This window comes from Oryctolagus cuniculus, chromosome 2, assembly GCF_051225735.1.
Source record: "Oryctolagus cuniculus isolate XC-2025 breed Fujian yellow rabbit chromosome 2, ASM5122573v1, whole genome shotgun sequence".
NCBI lineage: Eukaryota > Metazoa > Chordata > Mammalia > Lagomorpha > Leporidae > Oryctolagus > Oryctolagus cuniculus.
In genome coordinates this window covers 178,827,555-178,851,989 of record NC_142868.1, presented here as the reverse complement: position 1 = coordinate 178,851,989, position 24,435 = coordinate 178,827,555, and the positions used below count along the sequence as shown (strand labels likewise).

General features: G+C 49.5%; 1 protein-coding gene across 16 annotated transcripts in view; it reads left to right on the top strand.

Moving 5' to 3' along the window:
- The first annotated feature begins 970 nt into the window (after window positions 1-970).
- Window positions 971-24,435, top strand: part of CLIP4 (CAP-Gly domain containing linker protein family member 4) — a 94,424-nt gene continuing 70,959 nt past the window's right edge. For 11 of the 16 annotated variants that reach the window (XR_016229511.1, XR_007918301.3, XR_011386722.2 and 8 more), the window contains exons 1-5: window positions 2,005-2,549; window positions 10,036-10,183; window positions 21,714-21,853; window positions 22,674-22,767; window positions 24,098-24,259. Coding sequence is in view for 11 of the 16 variants with exons in the window: in XM_051843052.3 (XP_051699012.1) it covers window positions 10,051-10,183; window positions 21,714-21,853; window positions 22,674-22,767; window positions 24,098-24,259 (529 nt within the window). In the remaining 5 variants the exon portion in view is untranslated. The other 5 variants (XM_089326614.1, XM_089326612.1, XM_051843046.3 and 2 more) reach the window with 4 other exon arrangements.

The following is a 24,435-nucleotide window of genomic DNA, read 5'->3' as shown; positions in this document are numbered from 1 at the left end:
CAAGTCTTATTTCTGCACCCAAGATACAGCCTCCAGGATTCTGCTTCTTCATTTGTTAAATGAAGTGAAGTGAGATCCTTAGGTCCCCACACAGGGGCCACTCAGTACCTCCCATTTCCATACTGTGACACTGGCCACCTGTGCTGTTCACTTTCTGGCAGTGCGGTTTCTTGCTGCATTGTTCCAGAACCTCGTGCCTTCAGATACAACTGAATCTCAGCATCTACAGCTGTACCACATCCCATATGCCTTTCTGTGCCAATGGAGTGTTCAAGTTCCAAGTGCTGGTCCCATGTCACTATCCAGTCCCACCCTTGTTAACTGGGAAATACCTGGTGCGGAGGCTGGTGTTCCAGGAAGCCTGGCTCTCGTGAGTGAGTGCTGGCATTCTTGACAGTGGCTGAGGGGGTAACCTCTGTTTTCTGAGGCAGTTAGGGTTCCCTGGTGGCTCGACATCCTGAGAATTTGCCCATTTACTGTATGGTGTTTGGGTGTAGCAGAAAAAGCCAGTGGCCTGGCTGGTTCCCACAGAGACCTTTATTTTAGCCAAGAACATTACTCAGCTAGTCACACCCTGGCACCTCCTAGTAGTTGTCGAGGGAAAATTTAAATCAGCAACAAAACTGAACCGTGTACCTGTGGACACTTCACCAGTGGCTCCTTCTGCTACACACAGATCTTCCTGAGTTTCTGTGGCTCTGTGGCACTGGATCTCATTTCCAGGTGCTCGCCTCTAACCAAAGGCAGATCGCCTTCCTTCTGTTGACCAGAGAAAGGAGTGGGCATGAACAGGGTGTGAGGAAAGCAGGGAAAGAGAGGTGAAGTTCCCATAGGGAGGAAGAAGCATTGCATCATAGTATCACCTCCGAGAGTGCGTGAAGACGCCAAAGCTGCAGGGACAGAAACTGGCAGCCAACCAGGGACGTGGGATGGTCACGGTATTTAAATATTGCATAAGCACTGTGGGTTTGAGTTGACAGCGTGCCCCACCCGACTCAACAACATGATGTGACTGCAACAGACAACTATGTTGGTATCTTGAGCCAAGTTCCCAGAAGCATAGGGCTTGGAGAGGTGCACCCGAGAGGCCACTCATTCCCTCCTGAGATCAGACTTGAGAGCTCTCCAGGAGGCATCCTCCAATCCCTCAACATGCTGGTGAGTGGGGCTGTAACCTTGGCCTCTAAGGAGCGGCCCACGGGACAGAGAAAGCTTGTCCGGATTCCTTGGAGTCCGATTTCATTTGAGAATCCTCCGGGGGTAGAAAGAGAACTCAATGAGGAGGAGATGTAGGGGAGACATTTTTTCAAAAGCCTGATCAAAGGCAAAGGGGCTACCTTAAGAGGCGGTGAGTTCCTTGTCGCTGGAGAGGTTCAAACGTGGCCACGTGGTGAGAGGGCCTTGTAAGAGGGAGTGAAGCAACTGGAAGGGGTCTTTTTCTAGTGCCTGGAACCAATGTTTCTAACGGGAAAGAATGCTCTGGTGTGGGGGGAGCAATCACTCTGCTCTTGCACAGTCGTTCGTTCGTTCATTCATTCGTTCGTTCGTTCGTGTCTGCAGCTGCCAGGCACTGTACTGCGTGAGCAGGGAAGTTCAGCACATGGTCTGGGCCCGCCTGGCGGATAGCTGTTAGGGGAGCACAGGACTGACTCAGGGTTGCAAAGCTCAGAGCTCACGACTCTGAGTCTAGTGGCCGCATTAGGCGTCAAACACCCTTCTCGCTAGAGGACGGAGGACCAGGATGTCAGTGCCGATATGGTAGGGGCCACGGTGTCATCTCCTTCCTGTTGTTAGGAGATGGGGCAGGGGCTCAGGAGGGAGGGTGCGTGAGGAGGGGACCCCTGCGACAACCGCTCACTTCTCCCTTCTGCCTCCACCTGACACTTGGCAGCTTGGGCACGGCATCGCCCAGGCTTCTCACGGCAGTCTGCAAACAGGCACCGGGCTGAGGAGCCCACTGGAGCCACGCATGGCCAGCAGCGCCTCCAGCGCAGGTCGTGAGACAAGGGCAAGCTGGCCTGGGGTTTCCAGGGGGACCCTACGCGCGGCGGGCCTTGGGCAGCTGTCCCACGTTCCAGTCCGCGCGAGGAGGGTTTCTCCACTGCCTGCCCCGCCGCGCTGCAAACATCTGCACGGCGCCACCCCCCAACAAGGGCAATCCGCAAAGCCCAGCCGGGCGCTGCAGCGCTGGAGGCGGCTGATCTTCCACTGCCTGCGGGGCGCAGGGGTGCCGGCTGCAGGCGAGCAAGGGCAGGCGCGCGCTGCGGGTCTCCGGGCCCCACTCCCCAGCGCGTGCGCGAGGCCGAGGCCGAGGCCTGCGCGCAGCCCGGGCGCCTGCACTGCGCGCGCGCCGACCCCGCGTGGGGCCCGGCTCCGGCGCGCGGTGCGGAGGCGGCGGGCGGGAGGGGCCCGGACGAGGTCGGCCTCGGCGCGGCGGGAGGCTCGGCGGCGGGCACGGGAGACCGGCGCCTGGCGGGTAGCGCGCCTCCGCCTTTCCTCCGCGCCCCGCGTCCCCAGCCGGCCGCTCCGACAGGACCCGGAGGAGGCAGGTGGGGCGCGGGCGCACGGGCCTCCCGGGCCGCTGCAGGCGGGCGGGCGGGCTCTGGGCAGTGGCGGGCGGCGGGGCGAGGGCCCGGAGGTCGTTGGCGGTTCGGGGAGGGCAGCGTGGAGGCGCTGGCGGCTCCGGAAGCCCGGCGGCCACCTTCCCCCGGGCGCCAGTATCGCTGGCCGGCCGGCCGGCCGTGGGAAGGCCTCCCAGGGGTGGCGCGGTCTGCGGGGTGGGGACGTGGGTTTGTCGTTTCCGTTGCTGGCGCGCGGTTCCCTTTAGGAGCAGGTGCGGCGAGGTGCGCGCGGCTGGTTCTGGCCCGCGCCCGCGGTGACCGCCGCGGACATCCCGGGCGTCCCCTGCGCAGAGCTGTGCTGCGCACTGCGCGCCGGGGGTTTGCAGACGCGGCCCGCTTCAGATACCTCCCACGCCTCCCCTTGCCGATTAAGTTGTGCTCAGAGCCACAGCGAACGACCTGCCCTTCACCACCCCGAGACTCCTGAACTCTGCACCGTCTGCTGGGGGCAGGGCGGTCGGGGGCGCAGCGCCGGGACCCGCCCTACACAGAGACGCGCCCTGCCGCGCACCCCTGCGGGTCGCAGGACGGGCGCGCAGTGCTGGCGCTCGGGTTGAGTTAGGTGTCAGGTGCCCACTCCTGTGGTTCGCAGTGTAGCAACATCACGGGATAAAAGACTGCCTTTGAACTATGTCGATAAAGTAACACCTCCAGGTACTTTAACTGTACTTTACATTTGCGCTGACATTTGTCACCGAGACTCTTCCACACAGAGTCATGTTTGTTCCGGCTCTCTGCGCTGTAAGAGTGAGCCCTGAAACGCAATGAGTGTCACGCTTGTTGCTGTGTGGGAGCCTTAGCTCATGCCTGCAACGTGTAGGATTGATTTCCGGTGTACCAGATATGGCCCTACAATGAGATCTTTTCAAAAAGTGATGTTTATATGGTCTCCTATATGGTCTTTTTTATTTATTTATTATTTTTTTTTGACAGGCAGAGTGGACAGTGGGAGAGAGAGACAGAGAGAAAGGTCTTCCTTTTCCGTTGGTTCACCCTCCAATGGCTGCTGCAGCCGGCGCACTGCGGCCAGCCAGCGCACCGCGCTGATCCGATGGCAGGAGCCAGGTACTTATCCTGGTCTCCCATGGGGTGCAGGGCCCAAGCACTTGGGCCATCCTCCACTGCACTCCCTGGCCACAGCAGAGGGCTGGCCTGGAAGAGGGGCAACCGGGACAGAATCCGGTGCCCCAACCGGGACTAGAACCCGGTGTGTCGGCGCCACAAGGTGGAGGATTAGCCTAGTGAGCCGTGGCGCCAGCCTCTTATATGGTCTTTATACGGTCTCTTTATATGGTCTCATTACTTGTAACGATTCCCATTTGGAAACAGAGACTGATGATGTCTGGAAGACAGCTTCCTGCCCTCTCCCTGTTCAGACTGACAGACACACAGCTGGCTACTTTAAAGCTGCTGTTCCTTTGTGAGTCGTTTATAGTGAGCTGCTTGCACAGGCTTGCTTATCGACTGGGCCTGTGTCAGTACTTGTTGTTCCAGGCGTCGGCGTGCTGTTTGCTTATCCAGAGAATGGGCTGTCCTGTTCTCCGTCGGTGCTGTTCAGCACAGCTTTTTGTGGCCAGGGAGTATTCCTTCTGTGTTGTGCAGACACAGCCCCAGACAGCTCCTGAGCGCTTGAATGGGGCCAAAGCAATGCAAGAAATGGATTTTAAATTGGAATAGTCATATGTGGTGTGTAGCTACCCAATGGGGCATCACAGTGTTAAATTATTGGCTCCTGGGGAAGCCTTCACTGAGTTGTATATATATTTGTAAAATTTATATTTGAGAAGTGGAGGGGTGAGAGAGAGAGAGAGAACGAAGACAAAGACAAAGGTTGGGGGAGGAAGAAGAAGAGGAGAGTGCTCCCGCATGTGCTGATTCACTCCCCCAGACACCTGCAGTGGCTGGGACTGTGTTAGGCTGGGCAGAAGTCAGGAGCCAGGAACTCTCCAAGTTTTTCCCACATGGGTGGCAGGATCCCAGCCACTCGAGTCATCCCTGCCTCCCAGGGTGTGCATTAGCAGGAAGCTGGAGTTGGGATCCAGAGCTGGGTGTTGAACTCAAGTACTACTCCAATATGGGATGTGGGTGTCTTAACCACTGAGCTAAATACCAGCTCCACACTGTCTTCAATCTGGCCTCTCCTGGTACCCAGCTGTCAGTTACAGCACTTAATACACTTAATGCTGTTATACATTAACTGCAGCTTGCTTGTAGGGATGCAACACTTGACTACAATCTATATGAGGACTAGGGCATGCCTTTTTTCTTTTTTAATACATTTATTTATTTATTTGAAAGGCAGAGTTACACAGAGAGAGGGAGAGACAGAGAGATCTTCCCTCTGATAGTTCAATCCCCAAATAGTCCCAACAGCCAGGGCTGGGCCAGGTGGAAGCCAGGAGCCAGCAACTTCATCTGGCTCTCCCATGTGACTGCAGGGGCCCAAGCACTTGGGCCATCTTCTGCTGCTTTCCCAGGTGCATCAGCAGGGAGCTGGGTTGGAAGTGGAGGAGCTGGGACTCAAACCGGTCCCCATATGAGATGCTGGCATTGCAGGTGTTGGCGTAACCCGCTGGGCCACAGTGCTGACCCCTGTCATTTTTTTTCCCCTTTGCTTATGCCCAGCTTCAGACTTAGTAATGAACATTCAATAAATACTTGTTGAATGCATAAATGAACTTCTTTTAAAAAATGTTTATGTTCATCTGTTTTAAAGGCAGAATGACACACACACACACAAAAGAGAGAGAGGGAGAGGGAGGGAGAGAGAGAGAGGAAAGAGAGAGAGAGAGAGAGAGAGAGAGAGAGAGAGAGAGAGAAAGAGAGAGCCTCATCCACTGGTTCACTCTCCAAGTGCCCACATCAGCTAGGGCTGGGCTGGGCTGAAGTCAGGAGCCTGAAACTCCATCCTTGAGGACAGGTGCCTTCCCCTTGACATTCGCTCTAGGGGCTCGGGCTGACTCATGTCCAGTACTGTTTATAGGTATTTGTACTTGTTTGGTGACTGAACAGATACTATGTTGGTAGCAGATAAAAGGTAAAACTTGTTTTGGAATCTCCTGAAAATTGAGACCCATGACGTGGTAGAATAGGAGGCGGAAGGAGGGGCCCCATGGGTGTGGTGAGGGGACATGGCAGGGGATTCTGGTGGTTGAGCAGCTCCAGGGCACTGCTCTGGGTTCAGGGAGGCTCGTTTGGGGGGTGCTGAGCTGCTGTGAAGAAGTGGTCGTCTCCGCTTCTCACTGCTCTGTGTTAATGCGGGGACCAGGAGTCCTTGGAAACTCACAAGATGTTAGAACCGTGTTACAGGATGCTCCTGCTCAGAGCTAGCTTGGGGTGCTGGAGACGGATACAATTCCTGGAGAAGTCAGTCTTGGGGGAATTTGATGTAACCATGATGGCTTCTATTCCAGACACAATTAATTAGGACTTCTTTCTTTCTTTCTTTTTAAAGACATTAATTTGAAAGAGAGAGAGAGAGAGAGAGAGAGAGAGAGAGAGAGAGATTGATTCTTTCATGTATTAGTTCAGTCCCCAAGTGGCTGCAATGGCAGAAGTTGAGTTGATCCAGAGCCAGGAGCTTCTTCCCAGTCTCCTGTGTGGGTGCAGGGGCCCCATCACTTGGGCCATCTTCATCTGTCTTCCCAGGCTCCTTAGCAGGGAGCTGGATTGGAAGTGGAGCAGCTGGGATGTGAACTGGTGCCCATGTGGGATGCCGTTACTGCAGGCAGCTGCTTAACCTGCTATGCCACAGCACCGGCCTCCCAAAACACAGCTTCAGGAGCACGATTTCCCAGTGTCCCTGGAACCCAGAGGTCTGGTCTTTGGCCAGGTGTTTCAGTACTTCTTGGCATAGCCCTGGAAGCCCGTGACTGACAGCCCTGCTGCTTCCTGCTTTCCCAGCACTCTGTCCCTTTGACATTTCTACCCCAGTGTCTGCCTGTCTTTCAGGACCTGTGTCAGGTGCTGCTTTCTTTACTGCACTGCTTCAGACTCTTAGAAGCTCCCGGCAGCTGTCCCTGGTCCTTTGTGATAGAACAGATCCCGTTCTGTAGCGTAGTCTATAGCTGCCTAGCAAACACGGGCCATCAGTTACTCACTTTCGTATTCTCAGAAGCAGCTGGAATAGTGCTTTGTGTGTGGTGGTTCCTTAATAGATACTAAGTTTTCTTTAAATATATTTTTTAAAATTTCATTTTATTTTGAAAGGCAGAGAGTTTTTGAAAGCTTTTGAAAGAAAGAGTGTGTGTTTTTTTTAAGATTTATTTTATGTATTTGAAAGGCAGAGTTACAGAGGGGCAGAGGCAGTGAGAGAGAAAGAGAGAGAGAGAGAGAGAGAGAGAGAGGGATCTTCCATCTGCTGGTTTACTCGCTAGATGGCTGCAATGGCCAGGGCTGCACCAATCCAAAGCCAGGAGCCAGGAGCTTCTTCTGGATCTCCCATGTGGGAGCAGGGGCCAAAGCACTTTGGCCATCCTCCGCTGTTTTCCCAGGCCATAGCAGAGAGCTGGATTGGAAGTGGAGCAGCCAGGAAATGAATTGGCACCCATATGGGATGCTGACACTGCAGGCGGCGACTTCACCAGCTACACCACAGTGCTGGCCTCGAAAGAAAGAGTTTTGAAAGACAGATGTACCTTCCATCCACTGGTTCATTCCCCAAATGCCCACAACAACCAGGGCTTGGTCAGGCCAAAGCCAGGAGACTAGAATGTCTTCTGGGTTTTCCAGGTGGGCACTCAAGTACTTGAGCCATCATTTGCTGCCTCCCAGGGTGTGCACTGGCAGGAAGCTGGATTGGAAACACCAAGGAGCTGGGACTAGAATTCTGCACTGTGATAAGGAATACTGTGGTCCCAAGTGGTGGGTTTGCTTGAAACACCACATGCCCCCAACATTTTATTTCTCTTCTCTGGCTCTGCAGGCAGCCTCACCCCCTATATAGGCTATCTGCCCAGATTTACTGCCCAGCAAGTAAGGGCCAAGAGGCAGGACTTGTGAGGGGGGGAGGCGCTCCAGTGTTGCAGGATTGCTGTCTCTGTGGCGGGCCTGGCTGATTGAAATGGAGATCATTTGAGGAAGATTGCCACTGCTAGGTAATGCCCATTGCTTGACCTTGCCAGTTCTCTCTATGTGACAAGGTTAATGAGAAGAGGATGCAGAGTGTTGGGTGGCAGTAGTTTTAGCATCTGAGAAAATTTGAATGTTTTCAAGATAGTAACAACTGGATTCGGTATCTGGTCTAGAATATCCATGCCACATGAATGCACACTTTTTGAGAAGCAAGCATGTGACTGTTTACCCAGTTTCTGATAGAATTTAAAACACGTGAATTGAGTTGGGAAGAAAGGAATTCGTTCAGAGGGGTGACTCTCCTTGGAGTGCAGTGGCAAGGTCAAGATAGTTAGGCTGGCACAGGGTAAGTTAAACAAGTGTAACAGAACCGGCAAGTTAAAGAAATGTAACAGAACACGCATTGAGTAACATCTGCATGACCTCATCTACTGGCAACTGGTTACAAGCTATCAGTTAACCACTTGTTACTTATTCTTTCTACTGAAAAGTCTAAAATAAATTGTATTTGGTTATATAATATATTCTGATTTATGTCTAGAAACAGACATAAGGATTCATAATCCTACAGGCTTTCAAGAAACTGGAAGGTTTTTAGCATCATAACTTAGTGTTTTACCTAGCATTTTCTTCGCCGTCTTTGTCTTTTCTGAGATGTGAGGATGCAGCAGCGTAAGTCTAATTTAGTGCAGATTTATGGTAGGTGTTCACGCTTTCTGGGAAAGAGGTAAATAGGAATGATATGCTTTGAAAGGCCTGGCCTTCCATATCTGCTGGGAGAGGACAAACAGAGCTTGTGCATTAAGTGGAACTGTCCCAGTAAACTCTTAGATTTATGAGAGTGGCATGATTAATTTGCAGTCACGTTTACTGGAGTGTCAGAAAATAATGGAGGTGTTTTCAGCTAGATTATTTTCATGTGATGAGTACATGGCCTAAGCTACTGAATGACAGATGATGTCACCAGTGTTAGCATTATGAGATGTTCAGGACCCATCCACTGGGGTCGTGTGCCTGTCCTGGTTTGTGACTGTGAGTAAGCAGATGCCACCCATTTAGATCCGCTCAGCATTTGAAAATGTCCTCACTTATTTATTTTTAAAAATTTTAAGAGATCTATTTACTTGAAAGAGTTACATGGGGGTGGGGAGAGAGAGAGAGAGAAAGAGAGAGATTGCATGCGCAGGACCTTCCGTCCTCTTGTTCACTCCCCATATGGCCACAACAGCCAGGTCATTCTGAAGCCAGGAGCCAGGAATGTTTTCCAGATCTCCATCATGCATGGAGGGGCCCAAGCTCTTGGGCCATCCTCCATTGCCTTCCCAGTCTGTTAGCGGGGAGCTAAATGGGAAGTGGAGCAGCTGGGACAGGAATTGGTGCCCAAATGGGATGCTAGCATTGCAGGTGGCAGCTTTACCCACTATGCCACAACTCAAGCCCCATTCTCACCTATTATTGGGAAATAAACGTTTGTTAAGATTTATTAACCCTGAACTTTGGGAAGATTCTATGCTCTGCTCACTGTGAAGAGATTGTGTGAAGCAATGTGTATTTCTTTCTCTCTCTCTCAAGGTTTTATTTATTTATTTGAAAGAAATAGAAGAAGAGAGAGAAAAATCGTCCATCAGCTGGTTCACTCCCCATATGGCCACAACGGCCAGGGCTGGGCCAGGCTGAAGCCAGAAGCCAGGAGCTTCTTTGGGGTTTCCCACATGGGTGCAGGGGCCCAAGCACTTGGGCCATCAACCGCTGCTTTCCCAGGCACATTAGTAGGGAGCTGGACTTGAACTGGCATCCATATGGGATGATGGCACTGCAGGTGGAGGCTTAACCTCTGTGCCACAACAACAGCCCCAGCAATGTGTATTTCTTGATAATAGTTTGCTAAAAGGAACTTTATTCCTCCCATAAAAGAGACTCTTGAGGGGCCAGTGGTGTGGCTCACTTGGCTAATCCTCTGCCTGCGGCGCCAGCATCCCATATGGGTGCCGGTTCTTGTCCCGGTTGCACCTCTTCCAGTCCAGCTCTCTGCTGTGGCCGGGAAAGACAGTAGAGGATGGCCCAAGTACTTGGGCCCCTGCACCCACATGGGAGACCAGGAAGAAGCACCTGGCTCCTGGATTCAGATTGGCACAGTGCCAATGGAAGGAAGACCTTTCTCTCTGTCTCTCTCTCTCTCACTGTCTGTATCTCTACCTGCCAAATAAAAAGAAAAAAGAGACTCTTGAAGCTTGAAGTTGGAAATGTCAGTGGGTTGGACGTCTTTGTGATGGAGGCAGGGCTGTCCTCTGAGTTGCCTGCGTACAAAGAAGAAACGCCTCTTTCCCCTTCCTCACCCTAGGTGGCTGTCTAGAAGATGACCATAGAGGACCTCCCAGAGTTCCCACTAGAAGGAAACCCTCTGATCGGAAGATACCCGTTTCTGTTTCCAGGCTCCGAAGCGCCGGTTATCTTCTCCATCTCTGCAGCACCAATGCCTTCCGACTGTGGTATGTCGACTCCCTCTGCTTCTGTCCTCACCTGGTGACTTCTGTGTGTGTGTGTTTTAGATTTTATTTACTTATTGTAAAGGCGGAATGGGGGTTGGCAGAGAAAGAAAAGATTTTCCATCTGCTGTTCACACCCAGCAGCCAGGGCTGGGCCAGGCCGAAGGCAAGAACCAGAAACTCCATCCTGGTGTCTCCCACATGAGTGGCAGCAGCCCAGGCACTGGGGGGCCGTCTTCTGCTGCCCTCGCAGGCACATGAGCAGGGAGCCGGATCCAGAGCAGAGTGGATGGGGTGAACCGGCGCTCTGATGTGGATGCTAGTGCTGCAAGTGACGGCTTAACTCCCACACCACCATGCTGGGCCCTGAACCGGCGACTTCTGTCTTTTGCCCTTTTTGCAGTTGTAATTTTTCCTAAAACTATTAGTTATGATTTTTACAAAATTGTCAAAGTTTTCCTTTTTAAAAATACAATTGCTTAATGCTTTTTTTCTGCCTCTTAAGCTAAATGCCTTATTTCTGCTGTCAGCATTTTTATTATGTAAAAATGTTCATTTTAAGCATGATGATGGATTGAGAAGATTTTATTTTTGGAATGAAATGGTGGTTAGACATTTCAGATTATTCTGCTATTATGCTTTTATTTTGGCTAAGCGTACTGACTTGCTAGAATGTCATGTACTTCGGCAGTGAGGGAAGGAAGCCTACCTCTGAGATGTGGAGTGAAATTGGTTCATGTTTAAATTGGGTGATTTAAATCTCTTCTGTAAAATGTTAAGTCAGAAGCATTCTAGTTTTTATTTATGTAAATTTTTTCCTCAGGATGATATTTTATCAGATAGTTGGTAAATGAATAAAAGAAAACCAGGAGATAAATTTGATAGAATTGTTATATTTCCAATGTAATTAGAGTTTTTCAAATAAAATATTGGGCCATCATTTAAATTGTCTTTGGAGGTAGAGGTAATATGGTTTTAAAACATTAGTAAGTACAAAGTTGTTGAATTGGGAATTTATCTTAGTCATTTCCACTCTCATAAATCTTCATGTGTCAGTGTCTGTGTTTCGGTGTTGAGATTCTGTAGTTGCTCACCTGTAGCAATCATCTGAAGTTTCACTTAAAACCTGTACCTTGATCCTAGGAGTTATTTGCAGCTTTTCCAAAAATTTTCTGGGTTTATTTTCATATATAACAAGATCAGTTATGCAAGGGAAACCTTGGATCAAAGCACATTATACCTTGCTTGTGACACTCACTTTATCTTGAGTTACAGTGGCTTTATTTCCTTTCCTAGACTGTAGCTCTTCAGGATAGTGTGTGTGTGTGTGTGTGTGTGTGTGTGTACATATGTATGTATATGGCTTCTGCATTGAAATGCCTTGAAGCCCATTCATACAGGGCACATACAAGCATGTTACATATAAGTTATAAACTCCATAGTACCTTATCATTGTTTTTGCCTAAGGAGTGAATTTTTGAAGAAGTTTACATAATAATAGACACTTGAGATTTGTTTCCGTTGCTAGTGCTCTTCACTCATTTGGATGTGGAATTCCATGCACATCATCGTCCTTCAGCCTGAAGGGCTGTCTATAAAGTTTCTTATACAGAAACTCTGCCAGTGATGAATCCTTTCAGCCACTTTATGTCTGAAAACATCTTTATTTCAGCTCTTTTGGAAAAATGTACTTTCTGGCTATGGAATTCTGGATTGATAGTTGTTTTTAAAAAATTTTAAATTTATTTTATTGGGAAGAAGGGAGAAGAAAAAGACATATGTCTCCTGTCTGCTGATTTCCTTTCCAAATACCTGCTTGTGCCAGGTTGGAACCTGGAACCAGGAACTCCATCTGGGTCTCCCATGTGGGTGGCAGGGGTCCAAGTACTTGGGCCATCTTCCACTGCATTCCTGGGTGCATCAGCAGGAAGTTAGACCAGAAGCAGTGCAGCTGGGACTTGGACTGGCAGTCTGATATGGGATGTGAGCATTGTAAGCTGTGGCTTAACCTACTGTGCCACAGTACCAGCTCTGATAGTCATTTTCTTTTAGTACTTCAAAAATGTTGCCTGTCTTCCCATGTGTGTTGTTTCTGATGGGAAATTTACTGTCGTGTTTCTTTCCTCTGTACATAAAGTGTTTTTACTTTTTCCCCCGGCTGCTTTTAAGATTTTATTATTGTTTTTGAGCAATTTTACTGCGACGTATCTGAGTATAATTTTCTCTGTGTTTTTGTGCTTGGGGGCCTGTGGAACTGCTTGGATCTGGGGGATGCCAGTTTTCAAGTTCGGGAAATGGTTATTTCAAATATTTTTTCTGCTTTTCCTCCTTCTCAAAGCCTGCAGTTACACAGGTGTCGGACGACTTGAAGTTGTCTCCCAGCTCACTGATGCTTGTTTCTCATTTAAAAGAGTCCTTTCCCTGCTGTGTTCATTGTGGGCAGCTTCTATTGCAGTGTCTTCACTTTCATAAGTCTTCTCTTTTACAGTGTCTAATTAATCCTGTGCAATTCTCATTTCCGATGGAGTGTTCATCTTAAAGTTGAACTGGGTCTTTTTTTTTTTTTTTTTTTAAGAATGATATAGATGTCTCTTCTTAGCCTTTGAACATTTAGAACACAGTTGTAATGGCTGTTTTCATGTGCTTTTCTATCAGTTAGTTGTGTGTCTGTCAGCCCTAGGTCTGTCTCGATTTATTATTCCCTTGACTGTGGGTCCTGTTTTCCCCTGCCTTTGCATTCCTGGTAATTTTCACTGGATGCCAGACATTGTGAGTTTTACCATGGGGGCTGGGTATTTGTGTATTCTTGTTGATGTTTGTGAGCTTTGTTCTGTGATGCAGTGGTTTGGCCTTCTGAGGTCTTGTTTTTCTGGCTTGTTAGGTGGGTCTGGGCTCCTTGTCCCACTGTTGAGTGACTTAGGAGGACTGTTTCTTCCAATCACTGAAATCCTTTCTTTCTGTGTTATTGGTTCTCGCGTATCTCATCACCACGTGCAGACCTGGGGTGGGGTCCTCTCTCAGTGCATCCCTGTCCTCTCTGGGGCTCTGCCTGTGACCCACAGTCACCTTGATTTCCCTGGACTCTCAGCCCTGACTCAGCTCAAGGAGTCTCCTGGCTTTTTCTTGGTCCCCCCTCATTGCACTGTGGGCACTTGTGAGAGACTCCCAAGGCCCTTGTTGCATCCCGTCCCCCACGATGGTGGTGTTTCCTTGTCCAAAGTCCAGAGTCTTGAAAACCATTGTTTATTCCTCTGTGGTTATTTCAGGGGGAGGGTAAACATGGCTGCCATTGCTCCAGCTTGGCTTAAAGCAGGCATCTTCCACGTCTTCTGTCTGTACCCCCTTTTCTCTTGATCGCAAACCATTCTTTTTTTGGTGGGAGCTTCAGATTTGCATGCAGTTAGGTGTGTGCATTGCTGCACGACAGCATGGACGTGAAGTCATGGGTCGTTCTGGCTCTGACCCCTGCTCACCCGCTTGTCAGCCGTGTGGTCTTGAGCAAATTGCCTATTTCCTCTACCCCTTTGTTCCTTCTTTAATAAAACCAGGATGGTAACAGTATCTACCTACCTCATAGGGTTGTTGTGGGGTTTAAATGAGTTAACAAAGTTTCTAGAACAGTCCGTGGCACCTAGTAAGCATCTAAGCACTGCCTCTTTGTCATTAATATTTAGATGCACCGTCTGCTGTTTTGCCATTGTGTCAGCATTTAGTTACTAAAGCATTGTCACATATTTTATTATTTGCTGGGCAGACGTCCTTCCCTGGGCATTTTTCTTCTGCTCTGGAATTCTTATTTCTCTTCTAGATCTTTGCCAGAGTGTGGCATGGTGTCGCAGTGCTGGCGTCATGGATCTTGTTGGAAATGCAACCTGAGGTTCACTGAGACTGGGTCAGAATCCACATTGTAACAGCCCCCTAGGGGCTCCCCGTTCACATTCATGAGTGAGGAGCCCTGGTACGGATGAACAAGAGGATAATTTTCTCTGACTTCCTCTCACAAAAAAACTCCTAATGAAGCTTTGATTCAGCTGAAATTATTTAACTGAATTGATTAATCTTAGGAGAATTGGCAGCTTCATGTTATCGCTTCCAATCGAGGAACATAATGTGTCTCTTTTCATCTGCTTCCTGCTCCACTCCTCCAGTTTCCTGTTCAATGAGCCTCACGCATTGATTGAAATGTTGTTGTTATTGTGTGCGGGATCTTTTTTCTCACGTTGCCTATTTTTTTTCTTAAATAAGAAAAAAACATTTAAAACGCAGGAAAAACAGCAATCACAACACATACATCAAACATATTCACCAGCAGCGTGAACCAGTAGTGGCATTTCAGCATGTTTAGCTTTTCTAGTGCAATGAAATAAAGCCTTAGAGTTGACGTTTCCTCCATTTTCATTTTTTAATTAAGATTCATTCATTTACCAGAAAGGCAGAGGTACAGATTCTGGGGCGGGGGGGGGGGAGAGAAAGAGAGAAAGAGGTATCCATCCGCTGATTCACTCCCCAGATGCCTGCAGCGGCCGGGGCTGGGGCACTGTGCCATGCACCAGTTTCTCCTCCGTTTTCCTTCCTAGTCACTGCCTTTGCTTCTCAGAGGTAACTGCTTCTGACATCTATGTGAGTATTCCTCATAGGAGGGTCTGTCAGTCGTATACAGTGTTTATGTATTTCCATTTTTATGTAAATGATAGATATTGTATATGTCACCCTGCAACTTTTGTTTTTGCACTCAAATATTTCTTGAAATCTGTTTTTTATATCAGATCTTTTATTGCATTATTAAAATACTGCAATTAGACTTATAATCCAGGTTCTTGTTTCTGTAGCTGGACAACTCACAAATCTTACTCATTAGCCTGCTGAACCATTCTCTCTCTCTCTTAAAGATTTATTTATTTGTTTATTTATTTATTTGAAAGGTAGAATTACAGAGAGAAAAGGACAGAGAGAGAGAGAGAAGAGAGAGAGAGAGAGAGAGAGAAGAGAAGAGAGAGATCTTCCACCCTCTGGTTCATTCCCTAGTTGGTCGCCATGGCCAGGGCTGGGTCAGGCTGGAGCCAGGAGCCAGGAGCTTCACCTGGGTCTCCCATATGGATGGCAGGGACTCAAGCACTTGGCTCATCCTTTCCCAGGCACATTAGCAGGGAGCTGGATCTTTCCCAGGTGGTGCATTAGCAGGGAGCTGGATTGGAAGTGGAACAGCCAGGACTGGAACTGGTGCCCTAATGCTGGCTCAACCCTCCGGGCCGCAGCACCAGCCTGAACTCTTCCTTTTTCAGAGACGTGGATGCCATCCACAGGTCTTTCTGACATCGTTGTTTCTGACTGTTGTCGCCTGCTGACTCAAAGCTGCTGAATTTGATTTTTTTTAATTTTTTAATTTTTTTTTAATTTTTTTTTTTTTGACAGGCAGAGTGGACAGTGAGAGAGAGAGACAGAGAGAAAGGTCTTCCTTTGCCGTTGGTTCACCCTCCAATGGCCGCCGCGGCCGGCGCGCTGCGGCCGGCGCACCGCGCTGATCCGATGGCAGGAGCCAGGAGCCAGGTGCTTTTCCTGGTCTCCCATGGGGTGCAGGGCCCAAGCACTTGGGCCATCCTCCACTGCACTCCCTGGCCACAGCAGAGGGCTGGCCTGGAAGAGGGGCAACCGGGACAGAATCCGGCGCCCCGACCGGGACTAGAACCCGGTGTGCCGGCGCCGCTAGGCGGCGGATTAGCCTAGTGAGCCGCGGCGCCGGCCAAAGCTGCTGAATTTGAAACAAATTCAAGGTCAGTTCCTTCAAGGACTAATTCATCTCTCTGGGCTTTGGGGTGCTGAACAGGCAACTCCTGGGCCATGTGAACCCGGCAGATACACTTTTCGCCCAAGAAACTTTGGATTTCAACAAGGGACCTGTTCTCCCACCTAACCAGGTGGGTGGGGAAGTGACCAGCACAGACCTCAGCTAAGGGAAGCCGGCGTAACCCCTCGGTCCTGTCCGTGTGCCCCCAGACAGGGCACGTGGTCACCAGGTCCTTCCCAGTTCCCCACTGCTTTTCAGCCCGAGCCCCTTCCTTTTCTTTCCAGGGAGGCTGAGTCCTGCCTTCTGTGTAGGTTCCTCTGGGGACCCTCACTGTAACTGCGCACCCCTTCGCTTCTTTGGAGCACGGGCAGTCCGAGTGCAGAGAAGTTCTTTGTTCTCGCAGTAGATGTGGCAACCAGGGCGTGAAGCCTGTTCTCACTGATGTGCAGCTTAGATGCTGAGCCCACGTGTAGTCAATAAGCATCGGCTCACTTGATGAGTGTGCTACCTTCTGTCTGTCCTACGGAGAGACCCTTCAGTTTTCCACTTCCCCTATTATAACCAAGGCTAGGATAAGTGCTTTCTTGTAGGGCCTCCTCATGGACACCTACAGAAAAGTCTGTTGGGATACATCTCTTCACTAGAAATTCCCAGTGCCTAGAGAAGTGATGAAATAGTGGATGGGTGAATGGATTAGGACAAAAGGAAAACCGTTAACTCTGTTTATAAGAAACACACCCTCGGGGCCGGCGCTGTGCTGTAGCGGGTTCAGGCTGTGGCCTGCAGCGCCGGCATCGCATGTGGGTGCCGGTTTGAGTCCTGGCTGCTCACTTCTGATCCAGCTCTCTCCTACAGCCCGAGGAAAGCAATGGAATATGGCCCAAGCACTTAGGCCTCTGCACCCATGTGGGAGACCCAGAAGAAGCTCCTGGCTCCTGGCTCTGGCTGTTGCAGCCATCTGGGGAGTGAACCAGTGGATGGAAGACCTCTCTCTCTCTCTGTCTCTGCCTCTCTGTAACTCTGCCTTTCAAATAAATCAATCAATCAATCATTTTTTTTTTTTAAAGAAACACATCCTCATCTGTGTTCAAGATACCGTTTCAGGTGCTTCTCCACGTTGGGTTCTGATTTTTTTTGTTGTTCTCAGTTGAATTGAGAGTGTCATTCTTGCTCACCACATGCTGTCCCTTCTCCCGTTGACATCCGAAGGCCAGCAAACTAGAACCCCCGTAGGTTCTTCTGATCCTTGTTCATGCTGTTTTTGTTGTTTGATTATCATGGAGGTCATCGCCAAGTCAGTGGCTGCTTGAAAACATTTCAGACCCAAGAGGATAAAACACACAAGAGAGATGGAGAGCACCACTGTCAGGAAGCTTATGCCGAGGGTGCAAGGCGATGCCCAAAGGCACTGTGGCCGCCCGGCCAGACTCAGCCAGCTGAAAAGACCCAGTGGTCTTTTCAGGTCCAGGTCTTCTTTTCCAGTTCGATCTGTATGGTTTTTCTGGGTAACCTGTAATTGGGTTTCAGTGTTCCCGAGTTATTTACACGGCTGCAGCAGCTGTTTTAAGTAATAACACAGATTCCTCCTTGATCAGCCAGTACATACATAGTGCAAGGCTGTGTGATGGTCTACTACGACTCTGGCTAATGAGTTTATCAATTCTTGCTGTAATTGTAGAGGTTTTGCAGTAGCTAAGGTGCCTTCCGTGGAGGCTCAAGTGCAATCTTTCATTAGTGTCTTTCTCAGTAACCTAAGTCTCCAGGTTCTAACGTATGGGGGCTTTGCTGTCCTCTGGAAGCAGATTGGGGAAGGCTTCTTAGACCTGGTGGAAATATATCTCGCATGCTGCATTAGTGCCTAAGTATTGATCCACGCCAGGATTACTTAGACCAAGATAAGCATGAGCCCATATCCTTTCTGGAGGCAATGTTATCTGTAAACTTCCATGTATGGTGGGTCTCTTACAGTGTTAGGTAGCTAATACAAGGCAGTTTGTGTGTGTGTGTGTGTGTGTGTATGTAAACAAAAGAAAGCAAATTATTAACTCAGTTTAATTCACTTGTTTGTAACAATTATGCTTGGACTATTCATGAAAATTCTACGAGACACTAAGTTAACCATCACCTTATGTTGCTTTTCTTGCTGAGAAATTTTGTACCATGGAGATAGCGTGAGCTTACTTGACTGATAAGCCTAGGCAAAATGAAAGTGGTGTGTCTGCATTATAATTTCTGCTGACAAGTCTGAAGGCATGGCCTTTTATTTTTAACTAAACCGACAATATTTACATAAGTTTACCCAAGGCACAGGAACTTGAAAAGGATTTATGTTAATAGTATTTTTCTGAGAGTTTTAGAAATTCTTATATAAATACTTGTTTTTCCTTACATCTATTTAACATATAAATATACAGAAACATACAGGCAGACACCAAGAGAAAGCTTGCAGCTTTCTTTCCAAGTTCAGCCGTGTGTCAGGTACAATAATACAAAGCTTAGTAGTTTACAAGGGAAGCCGAGTCCAAGCAGAGCCTTGCAGATGGAGCCAGTGGAGGTCACCCCGGTTGGCCAAGTCTGTCACGTGGGTGGCACGACACTCAGCCACCTGGGCCAGCACCACTGCCTTCCAGGGCCTGCACTGGCAGGAGGCCGCAGCCAGGGGCCAGAGCGATGGAGCCAACCATCCAATGCTGCTGGATCTGCGTATTCTATTCTCTGAGCGACCTCGACTTTGAGGGGACTTTTCATCAGCTGCTCTCAGACGCAGGAAGTCCCAGGTTTCTCCTGCTTCCCTTTTGAACAGAAGAGGGTGACCACAGAGATGCTTCGACAGAGGCCGCTCAGCAGAGCCCGAGAGCCACTTCTCCTCAACACACTGCTGCTCTGCTTTGATCCGCGTCCTCGGCGCGGTGCCTCCCCTCTATCTTTTAGTTGTTCCCAGCTCTGAAAGTAAGCGTTATATGTGCATAGCCTAATTCTGAGAAATATGTAAAAATACAGAGAAGAAGAAAATGCCACTGAGTGGGCATTTGGCCAAGTGGCTGAGATGCCTCTGTCCCACATCAGAGTGCCTGGGTTCAGTTCCCGGCTCCGGCTCCTGGCTCCAGCTCCCAGCAAACCCTGGTCCCAGTGCAGACCTTGGGAGGCAGCGGTGGTAGCTCCAGTGATTGGGTCCTTTCCATCCATGTGAGAAACCTGGGTTGAGTTTCCTGTTCTGGGTGGTAGCCTGACCCCGTCCTGGCCTTTGTGAGCATTTTAGGAGTGATCCAGCAGATGCCTGTCTCTCAAATAAAAAATTACAAAAAACCACATGAATCTTACTACTTTTTTTAAAAAAAGATTTGAGAGATATAATAAATAATGTATTTATTAGCAAGAAGGGGAGAGAGAGAGAGAGGGATGGAGGGAGGGAGGAGATAGATGGAGAGAGATAAATAGAGCTTCCATCCACTGATTCACTCCCCAAATGGCTGCAACAGCCAGGGCTGGGCCAAGCCAAAGCCAGGAACCTGGGTGCAGGGGCCCAAGCACTTGGGCCATCTTCTGCTGCTTTCCCAGGCACATTAGCAGGGAGCTGGATTGGAAGTGGAACAGCCAGGACTCGAACAGGAGCCCATATGAGAGGCCAGCCCTGCAGGCAGAGATTAACCTATGCCATAGCGCCGGCCCCATGCATCTTACTGCATAAGTATGTCATTCCAATCTGAGCTCAGTAGTGAGTTATCTTAGTGAAGTGGTCTAACAGAGACACTTTAGAGACCAACTGGGCGTCTGCCCCACTTTTGGCACCTAGTTATGTGACTTTGTATCATTTTGTCTGAGCTTTGATTTCCTCTTAGGCAAAGGGAGACGAACCCCTGCCATCTAAGGTGTGGGTGAGGGCTCTCAGAGTGTTTGCTGCATTGGGAGTGCTCAGCAAATGTTAGCTCCCTAGTGTTTCTATTTTTAGGTCCTTCTTGTCTCTATTCCCTGCCTGTTTTGATTGTTCAAGACAACAGAATCTTGTTTTCTTTTCTTTGTTTTATTTCCTTCACAAGTCATTCTCTTTTTTTCCCTCTAATCATAGAACAATATCTATTTTTTCTTTAAATCGCAAGGAAGACGTTTTAAGAACTATTTAGCTCACATGTTCAGTGTCCTTACTAATACAGCTTCCACAGTAACCCAGACGTGTTCTCCGTGGGCTTCTTTGACTTGCATGTTGTGAGATGTTACTTCTTTTATTTAGGTGTTTATTGTTGGAGTAGCATTTCCCCTCAGGTTCCTCGCTCGTTTCTCGTGGAACTTTGGGAAACTGCACAGCAGTAGCAAGGACATTTAATGTCCACAGTGTGGGGTGGACGCTTGCCTGGTGGCTCAGATGCTGGTGCAGCTGCCCACATCCCACACCGGAGTGCCTGGGTTCCGTAACTGGCCGCACCGCCTCCGTCTTGCTTCTCGATAATCAAGACTCTGGGAGGTGGTGGTGCTGGCTGCCGAGGACTGGGTCGGTGCCACCCACATGGGAGACCTGGAGTGAGGTCCTGGCTCCTGGCTTCAGCCCAGCCCAGCCCCTCTCGGGGAGAGAACCAGTGATTGGGAACGCTCTCTGTTCATCTGTTTCTCTCTTTCTCTGGTACTCTTGCTACTTGGGCATATTTCTGTTTTAATGTTCTGTTACTCATATGTGTGAATCTGCTATTGAAGATGTGTGTTTTGAGAGGCAGGAATGTCAGTAAAACTTGACAACAGCTTTCTGTGCCTTAGAAGTAATGCTGGAAAGATTTAGGATCTGAGATCTGTGTACTTGCATTTGTTTTCCTCTAAAATGAAATGTAATCCAATGCGTGGAAATCTCATGGTCACAGTCATTGAGACACACCTCATTTCTGAGGGTCCTGGCTTTGGTTTGAGAATTGCTTAAGGTGAACCTACTTTTTCCAGCACCTAAAAGTATTTGCACCCCTTGAGCCTTGATTTTTTTTTTTTTTACAGGCAGAGTGGGCAGTGAGAGAGAGACAGAGAGAAAGGTCTTCCTTTGCTGTTGGTTCACCCTCCAATGGCCACCGTGGCCGGTGTGCTGCAGCCAGCGCACCACGCTTATCCAAAGGCAGGAGCCAGGTGCTTCTCCTGGTCTCCCATGGGGTGCAGGGCCCAAGCACTTGGGCCATCCTCCACTGCACTCCCTGGCCACAGCAGAGAGCTGGACTGGAAGAGGGGCAACCGGGACAGAATCCGGCGCCCCAACCGGGACTAGAACCTGGTGTGCCAGTGCTGCAGGTGGAGGATTAGCCTAGTGAGCCGCAGCACCAGCCTTTGAGCCTTGATCTTAGTGCTGATTATTTTCAGCATATATATTTTTAAAGCTTTAATTCACGGGGCTGGTGCTGTGGCGCAGCGGATTAATACCCTGGCCTGAAGCACCGGCATCCCATATGGGTGCCGGTTTGAGTCCCGGCTGCTCCACTTCCAATCCAGCTCTCTGCTGTGGCCTGGGAAAGCTGCGGTTGATGACCCAAGTCCTTGGGCCCCTGCACCCGCGGGAGAGACCTGGAGGAAGTTCCTGGCTCCTGGCTTCAGATCAGCGCAGCTCCAGCTGTTGTGGTCAATTTGGGAGTGAACTAGCGGATGGAAGACCTCTCTCTCTCTCTCTCTCTCTCTCTCTCTCTTTCTCTCTGCCTCTCCTCGCTCTGTGTAGCTCTTTCAAATAAATAAATCTTAAAAAAACCCAAAGCTTTAATTCACATTTTTTTTTTAAATCTCCAACAGAGTTTTCTTTCTTTGATCCTAACGATGCCTCGTGCCAGGAGATCCTCTTCGATCCCAAGACGTCGGTCTCAGAATTGTTTGCCATTTTAAGACAGTGGGTCCCTCAAGTCCAGCAAAACATTGACGTTATCGGAAATGAGGTGAGGAGTCACGGCAGCTTGGGTTCTGCGCTGTCAGAGCGCGGTGGAGCAGAGCGTCTGCTGTTGGCATCTGTGCGTCCCGGCTTTTCGTGGGGCTGGGAGTCCAGGCTGTGCGTTCTGCTTGCTGTTTCCTCTTGCTCCGCGCGTTCTTGCACCTGGAGTTCTGACCTTGCAGGCTTGCTAGGTTCAGGGCGAGCTGTTTGTCCCTGTGAAATGGGGAGAGAGAACACTCCCCTTGGGTCGTGTGCCTCAGAGCAGAGAGCCCTCAGCGTTCTCAAATCTGAGGCAGCGACACCTGCCCTGCTTCCTGCTCTGTGGCAATTCATTTGCTAAACATCTGTGCACTTGGTGAAGGGATTTGATTGCCATCACATTATATCCACACTTCGGGGTGGCTTCATAAAGATCGAGGCATCAGTATAATTTTAAAACAATATTTGGTTTTTGAGAGGGAAGCTTCCCTGACGAGGGTGCTATCAAACTGTGTAAAGAGAGCACTAAGCCCTTCTCCCTAATAGCATGGTACTCAGGAGAAAGAATACCGGGCTTGCGTTTGGGACAAGCGTACAATTTGGATTGCCAGATTACCTTGGAGTAATCTTTAAGAGTTTCCTCCAGTGCGGTGACAAGTACAATTTTCATTACCGTTGCTGAGTGCAGATTTAAAATTCACCCTAAAGGGAAGTCAGTCCTGTCTGTGGCGACTGCTGAGAGTAAAACAATTCAGATAAGTAGACTGGCTTGATTCTCAGCGCTGCATTGAAGGTAATTGGTGCTTAGGTGGTCCACATTGTGATTCTGTTTTCCCTCGCTTCCTCAGATTCTTAAGAGAGGTTGCAACGTGAATGATAGAGATGGGTTGACAGATATGACTCTTCTGCACTATACCTGCAAATCTGGAGCTCACGGCATTGGTAAGTGTGGGGCGAGTCTGTGCGCAGCTTAGCTCCCCTACGTCTGTGCTTGTATGGTCTCCCTGTGTGCCAGTCCAAGTCCCTGGGAGGGCACCCAGCTGCCTATGAGAACAGTGTCCCAGCAAGTGAGGATTCAGAGCCTTCTAAGACCTGTTCCCTTTCTCAGGGAGGGATTTGTACCCTCCTGGTCCCCCTCAAGTTTCCCAGAGCAGGCTCCATGCCAGATTGCTCACTGGGTGAGAGTGATTGACAGACGGCACCCCAGAAACATCCTGAGGTGGACAGCGGGCTTGGCAGCCCAGGTTCAGTGTTCCTGGCACACTGTTCCCAGCAGACTGGAGGCCCTTGTGGTGCACGTGTGTCTTGTACGTGGGGTTCCTCCTGAGTTCTGCCATCTGAGAAGCCCTCCTCTCATGCGTTTCTGTGTTCTGATTTTCTCTCCGTTTCCATCATCTGATACAGTGCTTCTTAAACTATTGATGGTGATGGCGCCCTGTTTTTCCTTTTGTTGTTTCTTTTTCTTTTTTTTAATTTTAAAGTCAGAGTTAGGGAGAAGGAGAGGCAGAGAGAGAGACACACAAACAGAGAGACAGAGAGAGAAATCTTCCATCTGCTGGTTTACTCCCCAGATGGCTACAATGGCCAGGGCTGGGCCAGGCTGAAGCCAGGAGTCAGGAGCTTCTTCCGGGTCTCTTATGTGGATGCAGGGGCCCAAACACTCAGGCCGTCCTCCACTGCTTGCCCAGGCACATCAGCAGGGAGCTGCATCAGGAGTGGAGCAGGCGGGACTTGAACCGGCACCCATATGGGATGCTGGCATCACGGGCGGAGGCATAACCTGCTGTGCTGTAATGCCGGCCCCTGTTGTTATGTCTTCACAATCCATCAAGGACCAGTAGTCTTATAAAGTAAGCAAAAATAAATTTGTAAGACAAAAATGAAACAAAGACATAAAATATAAGCCCCAGATTTTTTCAAAAGGCATAAAATGACATTTAAATTAGCATAACAAGAAGAAACGTTAGATAGGGGAAAAAGAGCAGTCCAGACGGCAGGTTGGGGCTGACGCTGACACGCCTGGAGCCTCCCTGGCTCGTAGTGGGCCCTGAGAGGGCGTCACTGTGTTCCACCAGCCGTGAGCAGTGTGCTTTCAGGCTGCTTGAGGATTTTATTCACAGCAAACCATGGATGATGAACAACTTTCCGGCTCAGTGTCTGCATCCCCGAGAGGGATCATTTTCTGGGAGTCGGCTCCTCAGCGGGGAATTTTTGAGGCACAGGTGTAAACTCAGGGTGCAGCAAGAAGCCTGATTCAGGGACTCTCCTTCAGGTGACGTTGAGACAGCCGTGAAGTTTGCCGGACGGCTTCTGGAGCTGGGGGCGGATGTCAGCTTGCGGAGCCGCTGGACCGACATGAACGCCTTGCACTACGCTGCGTATTTTGACGTCCCCGAGCTGATCAGAGTGGTGCTGAAGGCGTCGGGCCCGAAAGGCAAGTACTTCTCAGAACGCCGTGCCAGGCCAGGCCTCAGCCGCGCCGGCCGCCGCGTGCAAACCCAGGTCCCAGGGGGCTCTTCCTTCCGGTCCATCTTGTTTCGTGTGTCTTCCCGCCCCGTTTTACGTCTGAGACAGTTTAAACTTTTCTTTATTGGAGAGGAATTACTGTCC